This window comes from Vombatus ursinus, unplaced genomic scaffold (assembly GCF_900497805.2).
Source record: "Vombatus ursinus unplaced genomic scaffold, bare-nosed wombat genome assembly UNPS02014813.1, whole genome shotgun sequence".
NCBI classification, from domain to species: domain Eukaryota; kingdom Metazoa; phylum Chordata; class Mammalia; order Diprotodontia; family Vombatidae; genus Vombatus; species Vombatus ursinus.
The window spans coordinates 16,452,342-16,476,093 of NW_020954591.1; the positions used below are offsets into that span (position 1 = coordinate 16,452,342).

Genomic DNA, 23,752 nt, shown 5'->3' on the forward strand with positions numbered 1-23,752 from the left:
AAAAACAACACCTTATTTCTTATGGTGAAAAAATACTTTTCACTATGTAAAGTTTATAAAATACTTAAAAGACATAAAACACATCATGAGATTTTTGTTGTTGGTGGTAGTGGTAAAACATCAAATCCTTCAAAATAAAGATGAAACACTGAATATCCTTGCTTTTTTCAGGAGGAAGACATTGTCCAGAGTAGTAAATGCTTGTTGAATGAATGGAGATAGGAAGTGATAAGGTAGTTGATAAAGATACTGTCCTGAGACCTTTGAATATGTAAAACTCTTTGAAGAGCTAACACTGAATTCAGGCCTGTTTTTTCAAAAAAAACTCATGCATTTATTCACAAACTTTCCAACAAACCTGTTTGGCATGTTAAAGTGATATAGTCAAAGAACAAAAATCAATGCCAAGATAACAATCATCTTTTTTTTTTCCTGAAAAGGAGGAAATGCCACAAGAATAAAGCTCTTCAACCTGCCTTTCCTATAAGTTCCACACAAAAAGACATAAGAGGCTCAAAGGCATTCTCTTCTTCTCACAAAAAAAAGGTTGTTAGAGCTAAAACCTGGCTTTCTGAATCACAAATCACATTTGCAATGTTAGGAAAAGTGCCAAAAATGTCAGCTTTTCAACCGCTTTCACTGTTTTCTCATGCATGGTTAATGAGCATTAGGGGGAAAACATACAATCAAGATTACATCTACATATATAATCATCCATGGTGTGTGTGTGTGTGTGTGTGTGTTGACCCAGATCTGGACTTTTTTTTCTTCCTCTTCTCTTACTGTAAAACCATAATAGTTAAACCATAGCCAAAAGCTTTTCTGTTGATGTTGCAAACACTCAAAACCAGGGATATGGTGGCAGGGAGAGAGTGGGACATCCTAGAAGAATGGGGAAACTGAGGAAAAAGCAATTCTTCTCTAAGTAATGTGGTATTTAGAAACTTAAGTGAGGGACACTATGATTAAGTGGTATTTCATATTATTATTTACCTTCTTAGCCCAGCATTTGACACTCTATGTAACCTGACCCCTGGCTATTCTTCCACCCTAGGCCCACACTTTCCATTTCTCATGAGTCATGGCAATTTGTTGAATGAATTATAGTGCTCATTATTGAGTCTTCTGTCTCTTTGCCTCCTCACCAACTTTACTAAATTAGTTAGTCATGCAAACATAAAGCAGTATTTTATGGGTTTTTTAATGCCAGATGTGAATGACTTTCCAAAAAGAAATTTGCCACTTACCATCTTGTCAACCGTCTTCTCCTCTTCCTTAGTCAGATATTCATGATTGCAAGCAAACAAACAAACAAACAAAACCAAAAAAAAAAAAACAAAACCCCATAGTTTTCAGATTTATTGATATGAATAGAAGCAAGGCAGGAGACCCTTTCCCTGATTTGTATTTCATCTCTAGTATTTTCTGATCCTAGACAAAAGAGGATTTAATACATTTTACTCTCTAGTAGGGGGATTGTTAATGGCAGGGAACAGGGAAGTAACCAAGAGAGACAAATAGTTTCTCCACAGGAAATAGTTAGCACCTTCACCTTAAATTGAATTCAAGGACATTATCTCCCTAGGAAATATTCACCCTCCTGTCAAGTTGTTTTTTCTTTTTTTAAAAGTACTATCATATTTCAGACTTTGGGTTTGGAAAGCACTGGGTCAAGGGAAAAGTGAATTTTATATCCCCCAGAATGTGTTAGTAACAGCTTAGGCTATTCCAAATAATATAAGCATCTCTCTACTTTAGGAGCTTGAGTTTTCAAACTATGACAATAGCAACAATAGTAAAAATGTAAAAGAAGCCTTTAAAAAAAAAGAGAAGAGGAAGGGAAAGTTTTTAAGGGAAAACTGGGGAGGCAGGGAAATAGCTCTTTCCCTGCAAGTAGACAGAGGCATGAAATAGGAACATGACTTTAAATTGTAAAAGTCAGTATTGTGCCATTCTGGGAAGTAATTTGGAACCATACTCTGAAAGTCACTAAACTCTGCATACCCTTTACTACTATACCATTACTTAGGTATATATGCTAAAGAGATCAAAGACAGAGAGCAAGGATCCCTATATTCAAAAATATTTATAGCAGCCGTTTTTGTCGTAGCAAAGAACTGGAAACGAAAGTAGATGCCCATCAATTGGGGAAAGACTAAACACATTGTGGCATGTGATTGTAATGGAATATTGTTGCTATGTAAAAAATGGCAAAAGGGATAGTTTAAGGGAAACTTGGAAAGACTTGTAGGAACTGATGCAGAGTGAAGTGAGTAGGACCAGGAAGATAGTTTTTCACAATAAGCAGCATTGTAAAGAAAAACAACTTTGAAAAACTTAAGGACTCTAATCAGTGCAATGACCCGTCCTGACTCTGGAATAACAATGGTGAAGCCTGCTTTCCACTTTTGGCAAAGAGATGTGACTGTTGGTACAGAAGGGGACCTGAATTTTCAGATACAATCAATATGTAAATTTGTTTTGCTTAACTATACTTATAAGGGAGGTTTCTTTTTTTAAATAATATTTTAGTTTTTCTCCAGTTACACGTAAAGACAATTTTTAATGTTCATTTAAAAAATTTTTTTGAGTTCCAAATTTTCTCTCTTCACAAGGGAGATTTCTTATGGACAACGGAAGACTGATCACGGAGAGTAGGGCATAGTTATAAAGAAGAAAGAAAAGAAAGAAAAGTGTCAGTGAAACATTTAAAAATACGTAGAGGAATAGAAGGAAGTTCAGAAAGACATAAGCAAGAAGGACAAAGTGGATACTGCTAGACAAATTCAATATATCCTTTTAAAAAGTAATCTATATTTAATAAAGATTCACAATTTCATAGATAATTCTTTCTCTTCTTTGTATGTGGAAATGTTTGTGGATGTTTACAAAGTTCGGAATAATTAAAAAAAAAAAGAAAATTAGGAGGGAAACAAAAAAAAACCAAGTCAGTGATGTTGATATTTGTAACATCCTGAAATACTTTCCCCTGTATCTCAACCCTCCCTGCCCCTGTCCCCTACAGAGAAATTGAGTAACTGTTTATTCTATCTGCCTTGTTAAGTTTTCAGTACTAGGCATGGTTTGACTTTCCTTGTGTCTAAATGGCTTCTACAGTAGAGGAATGGAGTTTTACAGCTATCTGTGACTCATTCAGAAACCAGTTGGTTTATGGCTGCTGTGTTTTCAAGGTTTCCTGACTGCTCCACCTAGCTGCCTCTTTGACTACACATGTTTAAACTGCTGCTTGTATCCTTCGAGCAGAAGGGCATCCATGGTGTGTGATGAAATGCCAGGCTCCCTGAAATCCTTGTCATTCTTTAAACCACCACCCCAGGACCTCAGGATTGCTTTAGCATAGCCTTGCCCGCTGTCATTGGAGCCATCGTGTTGTTATCAGTCATTTTCAGTTGTGTCCCACTCTTTGTCACTTCATTTGGGATTTTCTTGGCAAAGGTATTGGAGTGGTTTGCTGTTTCCTTCTCCAGTTCATTTTATAGATGAGGAAACTGAGGCAAACAGGGTTAAGTGACTTGCCCAGGGTCACACAGCTACTACTTATCTGAGGTGGAATTTGAACTCAGTAAGATGAGTCTGACTCCAAGCCTGATACTATCTGTACACTGCACTGTACACTGGAGGCAACATGGTGTGATTCAAAGAGTGCTGGACTTTAGAGTTAAATGTCACCATGTAGGGCCTTGGGCCAAATCGCTTCACCTCGCCAGGTCTCAGTTTTCTTTTCTATAAAACGAGGGGGTTGGATTAGATGGCCTCTCTGGTCATCTTCCTTCCAGCTCTGGGTCTATAGTTCTGGATCAGTCATAGGTTGAAAAGTAAAAACGACAACAGCAACAACAATCCAGTTTCAAGTTAATTGGGTTAAGTGCAGCAAAGGTGACCTTCCTAAAGGTAAGAGTATTCATCAGGCTAAAAGCTCTGTGCAGGTTCAGTAAGTATAGAGACATCAAAGAAATGTAGATCTCAGTTTAGGAGAGAGATTCCTTAGGATCCAGTGTTCCTGAATGCTTTAGTCTAGTCTGTTATGTCCAATCCTATTCTACCATTCCCAAACTAGAAATGTTTTCCCCTAAGATCCCCTGGCCACTGAAATAGCCCATAGCACTCATTCCTTCCTGTCCCCCATTTAGGTCAGACTGCACCTCGGGCAATATCTGGACAGTAGCTCTCCACCCTGGTCCAGATTTCTCTGGCACTTTCTCACCTTGCTCAGCTAACTCTCACCTTGCCCCAGGATTCCTTTGTTTTGTGTTCCAAGGCTGGTTTCCTCCCTGCCTTTCATCTGTGGTCCAGCTTGGGTCTTGGTGAGCTTTAATATAATAAGGAGGTTAGCTGTAATTTTTCTCTGCCTCCCAGGCAAGTGGTTATTTATTTGTAAATGAATGGTTTGGTGCGTGGGGAGGCAGCAGTGAAGGGAGAGTGCTGTCTCATTGAACACGTGTTTACAGGCTTGGGCTCTAGACCCCATTCTGGACCTTTCTGCGGTTCCCTTTTGTAATTTATATTGGAAGTGTACGTCTATGAGCAGACCTCGTGGTGTCATAGAAAGAGGACTGGACTTGAAGGCAAGAGAGACCTGGGTTCAAATCTTGCCTTTGATACTGTGTAGTTGTGAAACCATAGGCAAGTTGCTGATGTTCACTGAGACTCAGTTTCCTCATCTTCAAAAAGAGTTTAGTAAGACCTTGAATATCTAACTTCTACCATCTTTATGAGTACCCTTATTAGATAATCTATTTAAACCACTTCATAAACTTTAGCTTGAGCCTGCAGTCAGGAAGTTGTTGTTGTTCAGTTGTTTCAGTGTGACCCCATCTGGGATTTTCTTGGCAAAGATACTCGAGTGGTTTGCCATTTCCTTCTCCAGCTCATTTTTACAGAGGAGGAAACTGAGGCAAACAGGGTACAGTGACTTGCCCAGGATCACACAGCTAGTAAGAGTCAGAGGCTAGACCTGAACTCACAAAGATAAGTCTTCCTGACTCCAGGCCCCACACTGTATCCACTGTGCTAACCAGCTGCATGACCTGAGTTCAAATTCAGCCTCAGACACAATCGGAATCACTTAATCTCTGTTTGCCTCAGTTTCCTCTATAAAATGGGAATGATAACCCCTGTCTCTCAGAGTTGTTGTGAGGATCAAATGAGGTAATTGCAAATCACTTATCACAGTGCCTGACACACAGTAGGTGCTATATAATTGCTAACTATTATTACTCGCAGAACCATATTATTATTCATGTTATTATTAATTAGCTATCATAATAATGTTTGGCAAGTAAGTTATTTTACTTCACTAGACTTCTACAGAATGAAGAGCTTGGACTAGATAATCTCAAAGGTCTTTTCCAAGTTGCAATTCTATGAAGTCATAGTTTTTAGAAATTTAGGTTTTTATGTATTGGTTTTTTTTTAATTGAGGAGTACCTTTTTGTGGGTATTAGCCATGTATAAAGCCTAGAACCCACAGTATGTAAGAGGCTGACAGATTCTTAGAGCCTTGTGGTCCATGCAGCAGTTTTCTTTGGCTATACCACCTCCATTTAGTGTCTGTTTTAACACTGGAAGGGTTCAGGCAGGGTACCCTTTAAGGCATCGCGTTGAATTGTTCTTCCTTTGTGGGGCAAAATTGTCTTCCCTTTAACTGAAAAGCACTGTGGGTGGAGAGCAGGTAGCTTTGGAGTAGGCAATTAGGTAGTACAGTGGTTAGAGCATTAAACCTGAGTTCAAATCCAGCCTCAGACATTTCCTAGCTTTGTGACCCTGGGCAAATCATTGAACCATGCCTGCCTTAGTTTCCTCAAACTATAAAGTACAGATAATAATACCATCTTCCAGGGTGTTGTGAAGATCAAATGAGATCATATTTGTAAAGTGTATTTCACAATGCCTAGCACATAATAGACACTTGTTTCCTTCCCTCCCCCTGCAACTTGGAGTCAGGAAGACTCCAAGACTCTGGGTATATATCAGAGCAGATAGCACAGTGCCTAGTACATAGTAGGTTTTCACAAATATTTAATTGAATAACTGATCAAACTTTAATCACATACGATTTTTACCGCTATATTCTTTTATCTATTAACAAAGCATAAGACATCCTCTGTGACTAGCATACTTTACACATAGTAGAGACATACTGTGTTTTAGAGAAGATCTCAGTTCAGATCTTACCTCATTTACTCCCTATGTTTGAGTCACATAGCCTTTATGGGACTGCCTCACTTTCTTCATATATAGAATAAGTGCCTGGCACGTAGTAAATGTAAATGCTTATACGTTTTTATTGCCTGAATTGTTGACAGACTGATGGGGGGATTGGACTAGATGACTTCTAAGGTCTCTTAGAGCTCTAAATTTATGATCCTCTGAATTAAAAAAAATGAAAATTATCATCATGATCAAATGAAGCATAATTTTTTGTTAATTGTTTAGTCATTTCAGATTCTCCGTGACTCCATTTGGAGTTGTTTTTTTTGGGGGGGGACAAAGATACTGGAGTGATTTACCGTTTCCTTTTCCAGTTCATTTTACAGGTGAGGAAACTGAGGCAAACAGGGTTAAGTGACTTGCTCAGAGTCACACAGCTACTAAGGGTCTGAGGCTGGATTTGAACTCACACAGATGAGTTTTCCTGGTTCCAGGCCTGGTGGTCTATCCACTGTACATCTAGTTGTCCCTTGGGGATACATTTGGATATGACCTAGTGGACATTTCTGGTAGTGTTTCTTAGTGGGCAGGAGACAAAAGAATGAGAAACTCTTCCTGAGATGATGGAGGGATCATCGCTTCCTGAGTTGCTGGGAATTCTTTTTAGGGTACAACTGTAAAGAGACATTGATGCAGACTGAGAAATGTTTGCTACTTCTCTTTGCTCCATGTTATTTTACCTCTTTACCAGTGTGCTTGGTCCTTTTGACCAGTTTTCTTCTCTCAGTTGTTGGATAGGATGAGGCACACAGTTTCATAATTAGCAACAGGAAGTTCTCTGTTTACCCAATGATGCTGAAGCCCTCTGTAGAGTCCTCATGTTGTGCATGTATAAATAATGTCTCTTGGGGATGGAGCACCATAACAGCACTAACCTTTAACACAGTAGGCTATAAATAATGTTTGACTAGACTGAGCAGCCTGGCATAAATGGGTGGTGAGTAAGGGGAGCCCTAGTCTTGAATGAGTTCCTGGAAACCACTTGCTTTTTTATTAATGGCATCATTTCATGCTGCCCTTGTGCATTGCCTCAGTTAGGTTTCTGTGCCAAACATTGTAAAGGGACCTCAATGAAATAATATGTAAATGTCAGTTCAACTAAAAGAAGACATTTTAAATGAGAGAAATCTAAACTATCTCCATGACTGTTCTCATGTTCTAAAACTGTAAATCTAAATGGGAAGAAGGAAAGAGATGTAATATTATCTCCAACTAGCCAAAACATAGTTTTATTGTTGGAAGGGACCTAAGAGGCTGTCTAGAGTCCAGACCAAACTTGTATTTTATGAGTAAGGAAACTTTGGAAACTCTGGCCCAGTGAGGGTATGTGATCTGCCCAAATCATGCATCTAGTAAGTAGCAAATCTCTGTGTGACTTTGGACATGTCTTCTTGCCTTCTTGAGTTTTTTAGGCCTCATCTGAAAAATGACGGTGTTAAACTAGATGAACTCTCACTTCCCTTCCAACTCTAAATCTAAGGCCTTATGAGCCCACATCTCCTACTGTGTTCTTTTGATGATAAAATGCTGTTTCCTTTAGAGTCCCTAGGAATCATTAGAGTACCAGAGTTAGAAGGGATCTTCATAGCTTATCTCATCTAATGCTTACCTGAGAATTTCCTCTATCAAAACCCTCCAGTTACAGGGAATTAGGGAATTTGACCCTAATTCAACTCCTCAACATAACAGATGGGGGACTCTATCATTAGAAGGATAGTAATAATACTATTTATATATCTCTAATACTATATATATATATATATACACACATATATATATATATAATACTATTTATATATCTATAGCTCTCTGAGGTTTACAAAGGACTTTCCTTACAGTAACTCTCAGAGGTATGTAATATCAAATCAACAAGCATTTATTGGTCACATACTGTGTGCCAGGCACTTTGTTAAGTAGTGAGGACACAAGGCAAGACACAACCATTGTCCCTGCTCTCAAGGAGCTGACAGTCTAATGGGAGAGACAAAATACATGCAACAATAGAGGATGTTGTTATTCAATCTTGTTCAACTCTTCATGACCCCATTTGGGGTTTTCTTGGTAAAGATACTGGGAGTGCTTTGCCATTTCCTTCTCCAGCGCATTTCACAGATGAGGAAACTGAGGCAAACAGGGGTAAGTGACTTGTCCCAGGGTCACACGGCTAGTAAGGGTCTGAGGTCAGATTTGACTTCCTGACTCTAGGCCTCGTGCTTGTAGCCACTGTGCCACCTAGCTGTCCTGATATACGGGATAAACTGGATATAATCTCAGAGGGAAGGCACTAAGATTAAGGAATCCTTGGGAAGGTTTTCTTATAGATATTGGGATTTTAGCTGAGTCTTGAAGGAAGCCAGGAGACAGAGAAGAGGAGGAGGAGAGTTCTAGGCATGAGGCAAGCCAGAGAAAATGCATAGAGTTTGGGAGAAGGAGTGCTGTGTGTGAGGAAGAGCAAGAAGGGCAGTGTCGCTGGGTCACAGATTACGTGGAGCAGAGGAAGGAGACTGGAATGGTAGGAAGCTGCCTGGTTATGAAGGACTTTAAAAGCCAAACACGTCGAAGCCAAATGTATTTGATCTTGGAGGCAATAGAAAGCAACTGGAGTTGATTGAAGTGGAGAGCGACATGATCTGACTGGCACCTTAGGAAGATTGCTTTGATAGCTGAGATGGAAATCAAGCAGCAGGCTATTGCAACAGTCCAGGTGTGAGATGGTGTGGGCTTTTAGCCAGGGTAGTGGCACTGTCCAAAGACAGAAGAAGGTGTACGCGTGAGCTGTTTGGTAACAGATTGGGTGTGGGGGGCAGGGAGAGAGAGAGTGAGGAGTCGAGGAGGACACCTAAGTTGTGACCCCTGAGTGATTGGGGAGATGTTGGTAATTGTGACAACAAGGAAGGTTTGGAAGAGGGGAAGATTTTGGGGGAGAATACAATAAATTCAGTTTGGGTCATGTTTAATTTAAGATGACTTCAGGACATCTAAGTAGCTAGGTGGCACACTGGATAGAGTACCAGGCTTGGCCTCAAGAAGACTCATTTTCCCAAGTTCAAATTCAGCCTCAGACATTTACTAACTGTGTGGCCCTGGGCAAATCACTTAACCCTGTTTGCCTCAGTTTCCTCATCTATAAAATGAGCTGGAGAAGGAAATGGCAAACCACTCCAGTATCTTTGCCAAGAAAATCCCAAATGGGGTCATGAAGAGTTGGACACAACTGAAATGACTGAACAACAGCAGGACATCTGGTTTGAGCAGCGTTTTAGGCACTTGAAGAGGTGAGACTGGAGGTCAGAAGAGAAGTTAGGGTTATGTAAATAGATTTAAGAGTGATATTATCTCCATGTTTGTAGATGAGGAAACTGAGGTTCAGAGATGCTGAATGACTTGCCCAGTGTCCTGTGGCAAGTAAGTGTTAGGGCCAGGGTTCAAATTCAGGACTTCTGAACCCAGGTCTAGTACATCATGATTTCTGTTCCTTTGATTTTACAAATTTTTTGTCTCTCCTCCCAATGTCTCATTTCCTATAATCTGTTTGAAATGTATGTTAAATAATCTCCTTCCTTGTCACATGGACATTAAACCTCTTATATTCGTGGATTTAAAGTTCCAAAATAAATGCTTATTAGAAAAATCTGGGATAGTTATTTTCAAGAAATTCTCCATGCCTCTAAGAAGCCTTTCTATGGTCTAAAATTTATAGCACAGTAAAATCCAACTTTAAGACAATCTTCTTCTCCATATTCCCATCTAAAATTGTTTCTTGTGGTTCTGTGCATAAATTTTTCTGGCTGGTTTCCCATAACTCACAGAACTGACTGCACAATCACTGATTGAATTATAGACCTTGTTATTTAGCGGAGGTCAAAGGATTAGTTGTGAATAATGAAACATAGGACGTTATTCAGAAATTCCAGTAAAAGTACTTCTTGGCTTTTTTTTTTGTTTCCTTCTTCAGCATTCATGGTGAAAGCAAGATAAGCTGCGTAGCAAATAACTAGTGTTTCTAGAAGTAATTTGCCCTAATTAGGACCTTAGAATTTCTGAATTTGTTTTAGTTAACCCAGCAATTGAGAAAATGATATCCTGAAAAAAATGTAGAAATTTGTGCAATTATTTGGGCACACAAATAAAGACTACCTGTTATCATTTAAAGCGGTCTTACTATGGACTGATATGAGGAGAGGCAGTGAGACCTTATTCCCAATCAACCTACCTGAAATGGGCTGTCTGGTCACTGAGATTCCCCTAAAATCTACTACTCAAACTCCATTGTGGGAAGAGAATGCAGGTAGGGCCTGGTCTTACCCTCCCATCTGGTGAAATGAGATGTCCTCCAAAGTGATTGACCCCCTCTCATTCTTCTTCCTGAGACTACTGGTCTCAGGTTCTCTTTCTGCTCTCAACATCTAGGTTGAGCAGGAAGATATCTTCTCCAAAGACCATACCCCAAGTGTAGCATCTTTCCCCAACTTCTATTCTTCAGTGATTGTACCTCTTTCCCTATACTGTTCATCCAGTCAGTCAATCAGCATTTTTAAGCACTTACCATGGGCCAGGGACCATACGAGCTGGCTCGTGTACAAAGGAAAAAAAAATGGCACAGTCCCTGCTCTCATGGAGCTTACATTTCACGGGGGGCAACATTGTGTGCTTTGGGGGCGTAGTGGATAGAGTGCCATACTTGGAGTCGGGAAGACCTGAGGTCAAATCTTACCTTAGTCACTTACTAGGTATATGAATATGACAAATTCTTTACCTCTGTTGGCACCAGTGGCCTCACATATAAAATGAAGATAATAATAGCACCTCCTTCACCAGGTTGTTGTGAGAATCAAATGGGATGATATATGTAAAGGCTCTGCAAACTTTAAAATACCACATGAATGTAGTTTTTCTTATTATCATTAAAGAACTATATTCAGAATAAATACAACATAAATATGGGTAGGGGGAGACCAGTAGCAGTTGTGGAGGTCAGCTAGAGAAGGCAGGGCTTGAGCTGAGTCTGAAGGGAAATGAGGGATTCCACAAAACAGAAGTGAGAAAGAAGAGCACTCCTGGCATGACAGCCTTGTCCATGTGCAATAAGCCTTTTCAAGTGTATGATAAATCTTTTACAGTGAGAGAAAAATTTATGTTAAGGCTACCATTATTCTCTTAGTCGCCCAGTTACCTTTGCCATATCTAATGTTACCAAGTTTGGATGATTCTTCATTTGTAATAATATCTTTTGCATTTTTCACTATTCTCCTTGCCACTGCCCTAATTTGAATCCTTATTCATGATTGGCCTGTTGCGGTTGCTTTCTAAATAGATTACCTGCGTCTATTCTTTTCTCTTCCAATATGTCCTAGAAAGTATTGCCTGATTACTGTCGATGATGATGATGATGATGATGATGATGATAGCTAGTGTTTATATAGTACTTTATGGTTTGCAAAGTACTTTAAAAAATATTATCTCATTTTATCCTCAGAACAATACAGGGAGATAGGTGATATTATTATCTCTATTTTGGAAGTAATATGGAATATAGTAATATGACTATGTTTCATATATATGTATAATTATAACATAATATGGAGTCAAACAAAGGTTAAGTGACTTGCCCAGTGTTACACAGCTAGTAAGTATCTGAGACTGGGTTTGAACTCGGGTCTTCCTGACTCCAGGTCTAGCACCCTATCCACTGTAGCACCTAAAACATTCTTCTCATCATAAATACCAGTTATTCATTCAGCCAACATTTAATTAAGCACCTTCTGTGCACAAAGTGTGTTACTAGGTATTGGGGAGATATAAAATTTAGATAAGAAACTGTTCTTGCCTCTACAGCCTCATAGAGGATAAGACCTAAGAACAGGCTGTCTTCACACATGACAGTACATTTTTAGGAGACTACAGTAGTGCAAAAAAAGTGATATTTCAAAAATATCAGGCAAAACAATTCACTCTGGTCTGCTGCAGGGTTTCCAGTGAAGGAACGAATGGCTAAATTCTGGCTTTATTATTTTTTTTTTATGCAGGTGGTACCTTCTACTGAAGAGCCAAATAGACAGAATCGATGTGAACATGAGGCAACAGGAGGTGCCAGTGATGAACGACCGGTGCTTTGGGCAGCTGCTGAAAGTTGGGATGTGGGTGTGAGTTATGATGCCCCCTTTCCACGTGCCTCTAGCCTTGAGAACATGACAACAGTGCAAAATGGCTTTGGGAATAGCCCTGCTCCCGTCTGTGTAGTTATGGAACCAACTGAGACCAGAACAATCATTAATTCTTCTTGTCAGAATGGGGTATGCAAGAGCAGTAATAACAGTGATTCAGAAGCCCAGGAAGAGAAACTCAGCCCTTCCAAACTCATGCGTCTTTTCTCGGCCACTAGGAAGAGAAGTAGCTGCAATGCAGAAAGGCCCCGCTCGATGATTCTGATGGGCAATTCCTCCACCTGGAATGCTTTGTCTTCCTTTAGGAAAATGGGATCATTTAAAAAACTGAAGTCCTCAGTTCTTCAAGGAATTCAGGGTCGGGAGGATCCAGATGTCTTAAATGAGGATGCTCCTGAAAATGACTCGGGAAAACCCATTCCCAATGGTTCTGTGACAGGAGTCCAAACTAACAGGTATTCTTATGCAGGGCAATTGAATGATTTCCACAACGCAGTGGATGGAGGGGTATCAGATTGCTCTGACCCAGAGGAAAATGATGATGCCTTCCTGAGGAATACCCACAGGTCAAGGAGCATCAGGAGAGCCTATGGCGTGGGCCGCATTAACTTACTGGACTCTGACAAGCATCCTGGCCCCCAGCACTGTGCTAGGCCTCTGTCACCCATCATGCAGGAGCCCCAAATCTGTGAAATTCTAGTGAAAAACTCTGAAAATAACCGTATTATCTACAGGAGAAGCAAGAGTACCGATAACTTGAACTTCCTGAGAAAAAGTTCTTTCAAGCGGAAGTCCACCTCAAACCTAACTGATTTGAAAGTGACAAATGAGAAACATGAAATTCAAAGGACGCTAAGTTCTCCCACCCGCACTGATAAAACCAGTGGGTTGGAGAGGAGGTCAAAACGCTGGAAGAGTCCGATAAGAGCCAAGGATTTTGATCGAGTTTTGAAACTTGTAAGTAATGTTGCCGATGCTGCTTGGAAGAGAGAGACTCCTAAGAGTGGGGCGCCATCCCCGAGTGAGCCAAACCAAACAATACAGCTCAACAGCCAACTACATGACGATTACTCCCGCCGTGTTTCTACCAATACAGAACAGGGCCGAAAGAGGTGTACATCCCCAGTATGCAACGTAGAGTCTTCCTTTACAGTAATCCCTAGCCTCAGTCCAACCATTTCTCAGGGCACTGATATAGAAATTGAAACAAAGGGGTTTCCCCTCAAAGCCAAAACCCCCCAGGCATCAGGATGTGTTCATCAGTCTGCTGATACTTCCTCATTGAGCCCCACTGCCCTGAAAGCATTTATCAAAGACTCTGATAAACCAAAAAATACCAGTCAGTTTACATGTGAATTGGAGCACCCTAGCACACCTCCGCGGCCTACCGCCCCCAAACCTCAGAGCCCAGCTTCAGAAAATGCCAAGTACCATATTAACTTCCGTTGTCCAAACACTCATAGCACATTGTCTCTGAGCTCAATGGAAAGTGAAGAGAGAGCAGAAGTGCCTGCCCTGAAGGGGAGAAGTCCAGTGTCCTTCCAGGAGTCAGTGAAAACAGTGTATTATGATGATGGTAATGAAGACAGTGGCATCAGCAGCCACTCACAGCTGAGCCTCAATTTAGCCACTGGTCCAGAGGAGAGGAAGGAAGAGGTAAGGAAAAAGCAGGGTTGGTTTTGGGAAGTGTCACCTGGCTATCTCATTGTTGTCAGTGGTTTTACACACTGCCAGCAAGCTAACAGAGTAACTTCCACTTTACATGAAAGAGGGTTCTTTGAAGCCAGTGACTTTGTGCTGATTCTGTATCTCCCGGAAGGTTTATTGTAACAGATATTAGTGGAAATGGCATTTGCTAACTTATTTTCAAATGTCAAGCTGTTTAGTAGCATAGAACAGAAGTAATCCTTTATCTCTTGTAAAATGTCTCACTGAGGGATGAAGTAACTTTAGCTGCATTTACCACACTCTTGAAAAAGGCTTCCATTCCATTCCATATTACCATATATACTCTTTAAAAAATTGATTGATCTTTTGTTTTTTTTATTACTTTTATTTCTCAATATAGTCTTCCCTTTCTTGTTCTAAGAGCCGTCCCTCATGACAAAATAGAAAAAAAGGAAGTGAAAAAAAAAGTCAGTTCAGCAACACCAATCAATACATTAATGAAGTCTGCTTGTGTAGGTTGTATTCCACCTCCCTAGTCTCCCACTTCTACAAAGAAAGGAGAGATTTACATTCTCCTATCTCTTCTTCAGGGGCAAGCTTGGTCATTATAATTACCCAGTGTTCCAATTTTATTTTTTGTGGTTGTTCTTTCCAGTCCTGGTGTTCTCATTGTGGTTCCCCCCCCTGGTTTTTCCTTCATTTGTGTCAAAGAGCCCATGCCTCCCTGTAGTCTTCACATTCATCATTTGCCATGGGACAGGAATATTCTGTTACACTCATGTACCTCAACACATTTAGCCATTCCCCAATTGATGGTCATCTATTTTGTTTTGGTGAGGCAGTGGGGTTAAGTGACTTGCCCAGGGTCACTCAACTAGTGTTATGTGTCTGAGGTCGGATTTGAACTCGGGTCCTCCTGAATCCAAGGCAGGTACTCTATCCACTTCGCCACCTAGTGGCCCCTATTTTGTTTTTACTACTATGGAGTGTTTCTATAAATATTTTGGAGCGTATTGGACTTTTCTTTCTATCTTTGATCTTCTTGTGGAATGTGCCTCACAATGTCACCTTTTCAGTCAAAGGATACAGACATTTTAGTCACTTTCTTAACATAATTCCATATTGCTTTCCAGAATGGTTGGACCAGTTCATAGATCCAATGATAACATTTTAGTCAATTCAACAAGCATTTATTATCCACCTTCCATGTGCCAGGTACTGTGTTAAGTGCTGAATTAGTGTGCCTTGCTTTCTACATCTCCTCCAAAAGTGACCATTCCCATCCTTGGTCATCTTTAACAATTTGCTGGGTATGAGATGAAATCTCAGAATTGTTTTAATTTGCATTTCTCTTGTTATTAGTGATTTAGAGCATTTTTTTTTTTTTGGCTAGGCAGTGGGGTTAAGTGACTTGCCCAGGGTCACACAGCCAGTAAATATTATGTGTCTGAGGCTGGATTTGAACTCAGGTCCTTCTGAATCCAGAGCTGGTGCTCTATCCACTGCGCCACCTAGCTGCCGCCCTAGTGCAGTCTTTCATGTGGTTGTTAATAGTTTACAATTCTCCCAAGAACTGTTCTCAATTGTTGACTCTGGGAAATGGTTCTAGGTATTATATATTTGCGTTGCTTCCCTATATATCTTTTCTATCAGATCTTTATTGGAGATATTTGATGCAAAGATTTTCCCCAGTTGACCATGCCATGTATTCACACATTTCATTTCCTCATCTTTTTTATTCTTCCATCTCTTTAGACTTCTCTGATGCTAGGATTTTGAGCTGGGAAGTGTTTTAATTCTTTTCCCCCCTGAGAAATTAATGATGTACATTGCATACAGTTAAAAACCTGTCAGTCACTAGTTGAAGTTTCAGGAGAAATTTTTATAGTAATTTTGCTTGTTTTGTGGTTAATGTAGAGATCACATGTATTGCTTCAAATAATATCTGTCAATTCTGCAAAAGAGATGTTCTTTCCAAATTCACTTTAGCCTAACAATTCAGCACATTCTGTCAGCATCACTATCACTCTGCCAAAATTGTATAATTTTCACAATGAAATATGCTCAGTAATACTTCCTTACATAGCCAAGAAACATGAAAGTGCCACCATGCATGTATATTGTATATTGTTTTTCATCTGTCGCTCTGGTATACTAGACAGGCATAAATTGGTTTCTGTCATGGAAAAGACTGCCTAGAAAAATGTTTTCCTTTCTATTGAACCCTAGAGATTGCTTCAGTTTTGTCTTGTCTCTAAGGACTGTATGTATAAATAGGGACATCGTTCTAATTGAGGGCATCTCCAGAAGGTTCAAAGTCATCCCCAGGGAGTCTCTAGGATGGGCCAGAGAGCCTGGTTCAGACTGTAGAACCCAGGAGAACATTAAGATTAATCTGTGCGTACCACAAAAATGAGTTGGATTGTCAGACATCCTCCATATTAAGGACGGTTTAAGACTCGCTTGGGCCTCCTCTGGGTATCTTTTGAGGAATGGCCCAAGATTCACCCTGTTTATACCAAAAAGCCTCCTCAAGGTAGAGAACAAGTTTTGAACTTAAACTCTCACAAAGCAACTAGTGAAAATTCTGGTAATGCTAGAATCCAAGGTTTACAGGTCAATGCTATTCCCTCCAAATGTGAAAACTTCAAGTTAGCCTATGACAGTTCCGATTGTATTTTCTGAACCAGAAATCAGGACCAGAGTCTAATAAAAGATAGTCTTTTTACACAATTCCACAAAAGGTAGATTTCACTTTCTTGAAATTGGGAATATCCTGAAAAATCAGAGATACATTGTTCCAGACATAGATTCCTAGAGAAATTTAGTCCCCCTTAATCCAATCTCTCACCACATTTGCATATTTCTTCATGAGAGGCTATGAAGGTAAATGGAAAGGAGACTGGAATTAGGAGATACGAATTGTAAGCCCAGCTCTGCCACTCATTCACTGTTCTAGTTCCTTTAAATCCTTTGGGACTCTGTTTCTTTGTCTATAAAATGAGACTGAATTGTTCCTGTCCCACTCTAAAATCCTACAATTCTACATTTGGCTGACAATACAAAGCTCTCTTACTTTCTGTGTATGCGAATTTGGGCAAATCACTTCCCTGGGCCTCAGTTTCCTTGGCTGTAAAACAGGGGGGTTGGACTAACAGATCAATAAGGTCACTTTGAGTTGTAAAGCAAAGATCTTCTGGTGTAACAGAAGTCAGTATATAGATTCATACTAGTCTCCTGCCACCTAGTGGTAAATTATGTTATTAGAATAATAAGAATTTTTTTTTCCCACAGTTGCCTTCATTATACTGCAGATGTAGGAACCATGATTTTAAGTTTTAATCCTGACTTTCTTCCTTATTATTATTTTTCATGGGGCAAGTAACATAATTTTTTTTTTCTGCTTAAGATGAGGAATAGTACAGTCTATGAAGCACTAGATTTAGAACCAGTCTGAGTTCAGAACCCAATCCTGGAAATTTAGGATAAGTATGTGACTTTGGGGAAGTCACATCACCTCTATGGGCCTCAGTTTTCTTATCTGGAAACTGAGAGGGTTGGAGGAGATCATGTATAAGGTCCCTTCTAGCTTTAAATTTATGAACTTCTAAATCTATGATGCTATGCTTAGTCACAGAGACAGGGAAACTAAACTTAATAGGTGTTTTTTATGGATTTAGTAGTTAACAATTCCTAAAGCCCTTGGCGAATCCAAAGTATTCTAATCCAAAGTTCTGGGAATGATTCATATTCCACTCTATTCTTTGGCACAGGGCAAATGTGTAGTCTTTTAGCTAAAGATTTCAAGTTTGGCAATCTATATTCATCCAGATCCTCAGTCTAAAGAGAGGTATGTGGAGTGTAGTAGCACTAGGGCTGGGTTTCACTTCTGGCTCAAACACTAAAGAAAGGGGGCAATCTTGGTCAGGACAAACCTGGCCTCAGTTTCCTCACTTGTAACATGAGAGGAAAGGGTTGTTTCATTCTTTGTATTTCTGTCCCCACTGTCTGGTACATTGTAGGCACCTAATAAATGCTTATTGATTGATGTGATGACCTGCAAGGTTACTTTTGCTTCTAACATCCTTTTGCAGTGGAAAAGCTGGATCAGAAGTTGGTAAGAATACCTAGGCCAGAGTCCTTCCAAGCAGAGCTCTTTTGTTGTAAAAGCAAATGGAACCAAGCAGCTCAGGATACTGGTTGGTTGGATGGAAGGGGAATGGGGACTTGCTTATATTGGAGAGGAAGAGGGAGTGACTTACGGAAATTTGCTATGGCATAATCTTTGTGCTATGTAAGCAAAAAAAGACTTGTGCCTGTGCTTTACTGAGTCTTTCGGGTGGCTATCATGAAATAGCTATACTTTCACTCTTGAGAGTCCCTTCATTATCATATTCATGAGATGTTAATGGGGGCTTTGACATAACATAAGCTACTAGGACATTGAGGAGTTGAGGAGTCTTATTGCACTTGCTCATTCTTGGGAAAGTCCCTTGACCACAAGGTCGCTGGTGATAGGGTGGGCTACAGAGTGGTGAGATTGCCTATTCAGCGTATGAGGGAAGTAGTCTGCTCAGCATATGGGGAGAAAGGGTTAAGAATATAGGGGAAAGGGTTGCCTAATCAACATATGGGGAAAGGATAGGGCTTTGCTGCTCTTACTCTACTTTGACCCATTGGCCTTGCTTAATGTTAGCCCAGAGACCAATGATTCTTAACCCTTGTTTCCCATTATGTCTCATCAGTCATCTCAGGGAGCAGGGCAAGATTCTCAAAACAATTTAGATGCATTTTAATATAAAAAGCAGTTGAATCCTTCTGTAAGGCAACTTCATTATGTACCCATTCAATTACTATGGTGGTAGGGAGGAGACAAAAGTAATAAGCTGAAGACCCTGCCCTTAAGGAGCTTACAGCCTAGGATGTGAATGAAATATATACATAGGTAAATACAATTCAATGCAGAAAATGCTAGAAGAGAAGCATGAATACAGAGCTCCTATTCTTCAGAGATCACTTTTGATCCAGGTGCAAGAAAAGCAAAAATTTCTTGAAGAAAATAACATTTTATCTGAGTCTTGAAGAATAAGCAAAGTTTTGCTATGGGGGAGAGTGTCCAAAGCAATGAGATTGTGATGAGGAAGGCAAGAAGATAGAAAAGCGTGGGGTGTGTTTAGATAAAAGTTTATAGTCCAGTTTGACTGGATATCAAGATACTAGGGAAAAGTAAATAGAGATCAGACTATAGAGGACCTTAAATGCCAAGCTGTAGTTTAGACTTTATTTGGTAGGCAGTGGATAACCATTGAAGGTATTTGAACAAGAAAATGACTCATGATCTTAGTTGTGCTTTAGAATGATCAATCAAGCATTGTGCAAAACAGGTTCAAGAGAGGAGAGATTAGAAGCCGGGAGACCAGACTGAAGGCTCCTGCCATATTCCAGGCAGAGATCATTCAATTCAAGAAACATTTCTTAAGTATCTGCTCTGTGCCTAAGGTGGTAGGAGGTTCTGGTAGAGTCAGGTAAGGGGATAAGATAAGACATGGCTACCGACGTCCTAGAACTTAAATGGGAATTGGAGGAATGTAATATATAATGATAATATAAAATATCACACCAAGGAATACAAAAGTGCATTAGAGGGGTACAAAACAAAATGTTTTGTGAGATCCTAGGTAGGAAATCCATTAGTCCAAGTTGGGAAAACCTAAAAGCTCTTTAGTGTACAATGTTTATTTAAATAGTTTAAAAGAACCATGATTTATCAATGTGGGTAATTGGTGGAGGGAGTCCTCCACCAGTACGGATCTCAGCTTCCCTCATTCATACACATTAGTTTTCTGGTTTCCTGAGTTGCTGTAGTATAAGAAAAACATTACTACTTGATGACCAACCCTTTTGTCTCTCCAAACTTATCATACTTGATCCTAAGATCCTTAGATCCTAGGATTCTTTTTCCAAACACTAATGATTCCTTATCTTTGGGAGTAAATTTAGGGTGATGCCAGGATACTTTAGATGTAAGTGAAGTCGCCACTTCACAGCAGTAGGAGAAATGGAGGAAATGTGGTATCATTAGCTATTATTTTTCTAATATGATCAGTGCACAGTTTTGGCTTCTAAGTAGATGAGATTATAATCCTACTGTAATCTGCCTTGCAGAGACCAAAGCACATCTGGAGGACTGTCTTTAGTTTGGGGACACAATATTTAGAAAAAACATTGAAAATGGAGGGTGTCCTGAGGGTAACCATTGAAAACATTGAGTTTATGCTATAGTAAGGTAGGCAGGCAGTCAGCCTGGCATTTATGAAGGAAGTCCCCTATGTGCCAGACATACTACCTATGTGACTTTGGGGAAGTCATGTCCCTTTTCTGAACCTCATTTTTCTTATCTGTAAAGTAAGAAGGTTGGAATAGATGATTTGCAAGGTCACTTCCAGCTCTAAGACTGTGGTTTTGTGATCCTAACTTTATGGTCCTTTGCTTAATTGTTGGCAGAGGGAAACTACCCTCGTAGATATGTTGTGTGCTAAGATAGCAAAGGAAGGCTCAGGTAGCATGTGATAAATATTGTCAAGACCTTAACAACTGTAATGTGAAAGAAGGATTCCACTTGTTCTGTTTGACCCCCCCCCCCCAGAAGACAAAGCTAGGAGCATTGAGTGGAAGTGGTAAAAAGGGCAGATTTAGGCTTGATATAAGGAACAATCTGATAATTCAAGTTATTCAAAAGTTTAATCAACTGGCCCAGGAAAATATGCTTTCCCTGTTACTGGAGATCTCCAAGTAAAGACCTCTTGATATGGTATAGAATCAATTTGAGTGGGTTGAAACAAATGGTTGTTGAAGTCCCTTCCAACTCTGAAACTATAATTTAATCAGGTAATCAGTAGGTATTTAGTAAGTGCCTACCATGTACCAGGCATTATAATAAGCTGTATGGATAAAAAGTGAAAATATTCCCTGCCCACAAAGAACTTACAGTATAGTTGGGAAGAGCTACAGTCATATATAGGCATATACCAAATAGATACAAGGTGATTTAGAGGAGAAGGAATTAGCAGCTGAAGCCAGGGATGGGGAATCTGCATCTTCAAGGCCACATGTGACCCTCTAGGTCCTCAAGTGTGGCCCTTTGACTAAATCCAAACTTTGAAGTCAGAGGACCTAGAGGACTACATGTGGCCTTGAGGCTGCTGGTTCCCCACCCCTGACTGAACAATCCATAAAAGCCTCATGTAGTGATGGCCCTGTTTTTATGGCTTGAATTATCTGAGTTAGAAACCTGATTGCTATGGAAACAAACAGTTCTCCAAGAAAGTTTCATAGCTTTGGTTCAGAGTTAGCAAAATGAGAAGAAGCCAAAGTACCCTTACTTGACCAGTTCTCAAAGACCTTCTCTCAGAAAGATTGTCCAGGTCTGTGTCACGATAGAATTCTTTTAGAAATAGTAATTTTTTTTAAAAAAAGTACCCTTTTAGGGGCAGCTAGGTGGTGCAGTGGATAGAGCTCCAGCCTTGGAGTTCAAATCTGGCCTCAGACACTTGATACTTACTAGCTGTGTGACCCTGGGCAAGTTATTTAACCCTGATTGCCTCACCAAAAAGAAAAAAAAATAGTACCCCTTTATTTCATGCCCTTTCTTTGGGAAACCAAAATTTCTTTTTTTAATGAACTTAATCCTCTGTTCCCATGACTTCCTTTCAGAAATGTCAATGTTTTGCAACATTTCTGATAGCGCAACCCAGGAGTAGGGTTGCATAAGACATAGATCTCTTTTCACAGTATGCTTTACATATGATTGAGAATTAATAGACTGGGCACCCAGCTTTTTTCCAGCCTATGTTTTTTCTTCTTATTTTTGTTATCAGATAAAGTTACAGTCATGAAGAAAAAGGTCTGTGGAAGTCTCAGTTCAGCATAGACGAACCAAGTACATAACCCAAGTTGGAAAAGAATCATCTATATTCAAGAAAAATATTTTATTATCACTAAGTATTTGACCTCTTCTGCTTCAAATTTTTAAAGCATGGTCTATTTGCTATCTATTTGACAATGTTCACTTGGCAATAGGTCAAGAGAGTTTCTTTTTCCAATGGAAAATTTAAAGATATCTTTATTTTGGAGTTCAGTAGTTATGACCTTTCAAAACATTAGATGCCAGTGATTATTATGAACCTGACACATTTGTACATTCAGTGAGGTAAAGAAAAGGGCTTTGGATTTGGAGCCATAGGAACTGGGTTTGAGTTTAGATCCATGTGATCTTGGGCAAGTCATTTAATCATTTGAAGCTTCAAGAAAGTGAGAAGTTGCACTAGAAGGCCTTTAAGGTCCTCCCAGCTCCAAGTCTATGGTTCTGTGAACCCGATGAAGACTATGTGGTTTGGAAGAACGTTTTTTGTTCTCATCTCACACTGTGCTTTACCAAATTATATTCCTGGAGATGGGGGCTGTATGTTGAAATGATGTTGAATCTAATTTCCCATGGAAGCTATGTTATGATAGGGGGTTATTCTCCTAACCAAGAGCCTAATGCCCAGCTTTTTATAAGAATAACGCACATTTAATCAACTGTAAATGATATCCCACTACACAGTCTGAAATTGTCTGAAGTATATAAGTCAGCCAGAGAAAGTCACTATTCACATGCAATCATATTCAGTGATATAGTATCAGTATGTTTTGTGAAGTTGATATTGTCTTTATAAGCCCTACTTTATGTTATAGACTGGAAGGCTGAGTCATTATTTTAAAAAATTTAATGGTGTTTTATTTTTTCTAATTACACAGAGACAATTTTCAACATTCATTTTTCATAAGAGTTCCAAATTTTTCTCCCTCCCCAAGATGGCAAACAATTTGATATAGGTTACACATGTGCAATTATGTAAAACATATATTCCATATTAATATGTTGTGAAAGAAGAAATAGGATAGAAGGGAAAAATAGGAAAAAAATTAAAAAGTGAAAATAGTATGCTTTAATTTATATTTAGACTCCATCAGTTCTTTCTCTGGATGTAGATAACATATTCTTCCATGAGTCTTTTGGAATTTTCTCGAATCATTGTATTGCTGAGAAGAGCTAAGTCAAGTTGATCATTGTACAGTGTTGCTGTTACTGTGTACAGTGTTCTCCTGGTTCTGCTCACTTCACTCAGCATCAGTCCATACAAGTCTTTCTAGATTTTTCTGAAATCTGTCTGCTCATCATTTCTTATAGCACAATAGTATTCCATTACATTCATATACCACAACTTGTTCAGCCATTCCCCAATTGATGGGCATCCCCTCAATTTCCAACTGTTGGCCACCACAAAAAGAGTTGCTATAAATATTTTTGTACATGTAGGTTGAGGAAAATCTTAATTGTCTTCTTATACCTTAACTTCCTCTCCTTTATGCACTCTGCATTCCATTAACACCGACTTTCTTTGCTGTTCTTGAAAAAGAAATTTCATCTCCCGACTCCAACCCTTTTTACTGGCTGTCCCCCATTCCCGGAATGTTCTCTCTCCTTATCTCCATCTCCTGGCTTCCCTGGCTTCCTTCAGGTCTCAGCTAAAGACCCACTTTCTAAAGGAAATCTTTCCTGATCCCCCTTAATTCTTTTGCCTTCCCCTTTGCTGATTATTTCCAATTTATCCTGTCCATAGTTTGTATGTATATGGTTGTTTACA

At 39.5% G+C, this 23,752-nt stretch overlaps 1 protein-coding gene across 1 annotated transcript in view; it reads left to right on the forward strand.

Annotated features, from left to right (window-relative positions):
* Positions 1 to 23,752, forward strand: part of SPATA13 (spermatogenesis associated 13) — a 151,838-nt gene that overhangs the window by 51,115 nt on the left and 76,971 nt on the right. The window contains exon 2 of the mRNA XM_027835109.1: positions 12,258 to 14,051. Coding sequence (XP_027690910.1) covers positions 12,420 to 14,051 — 1,632 coding nt within the window. The 5' untranslated portion in view covers positions 12,258 to 12,419. The remainder of the gene's footprint in view (positions 1 to 12,257; positions 14,052 to 23,752) is intronic.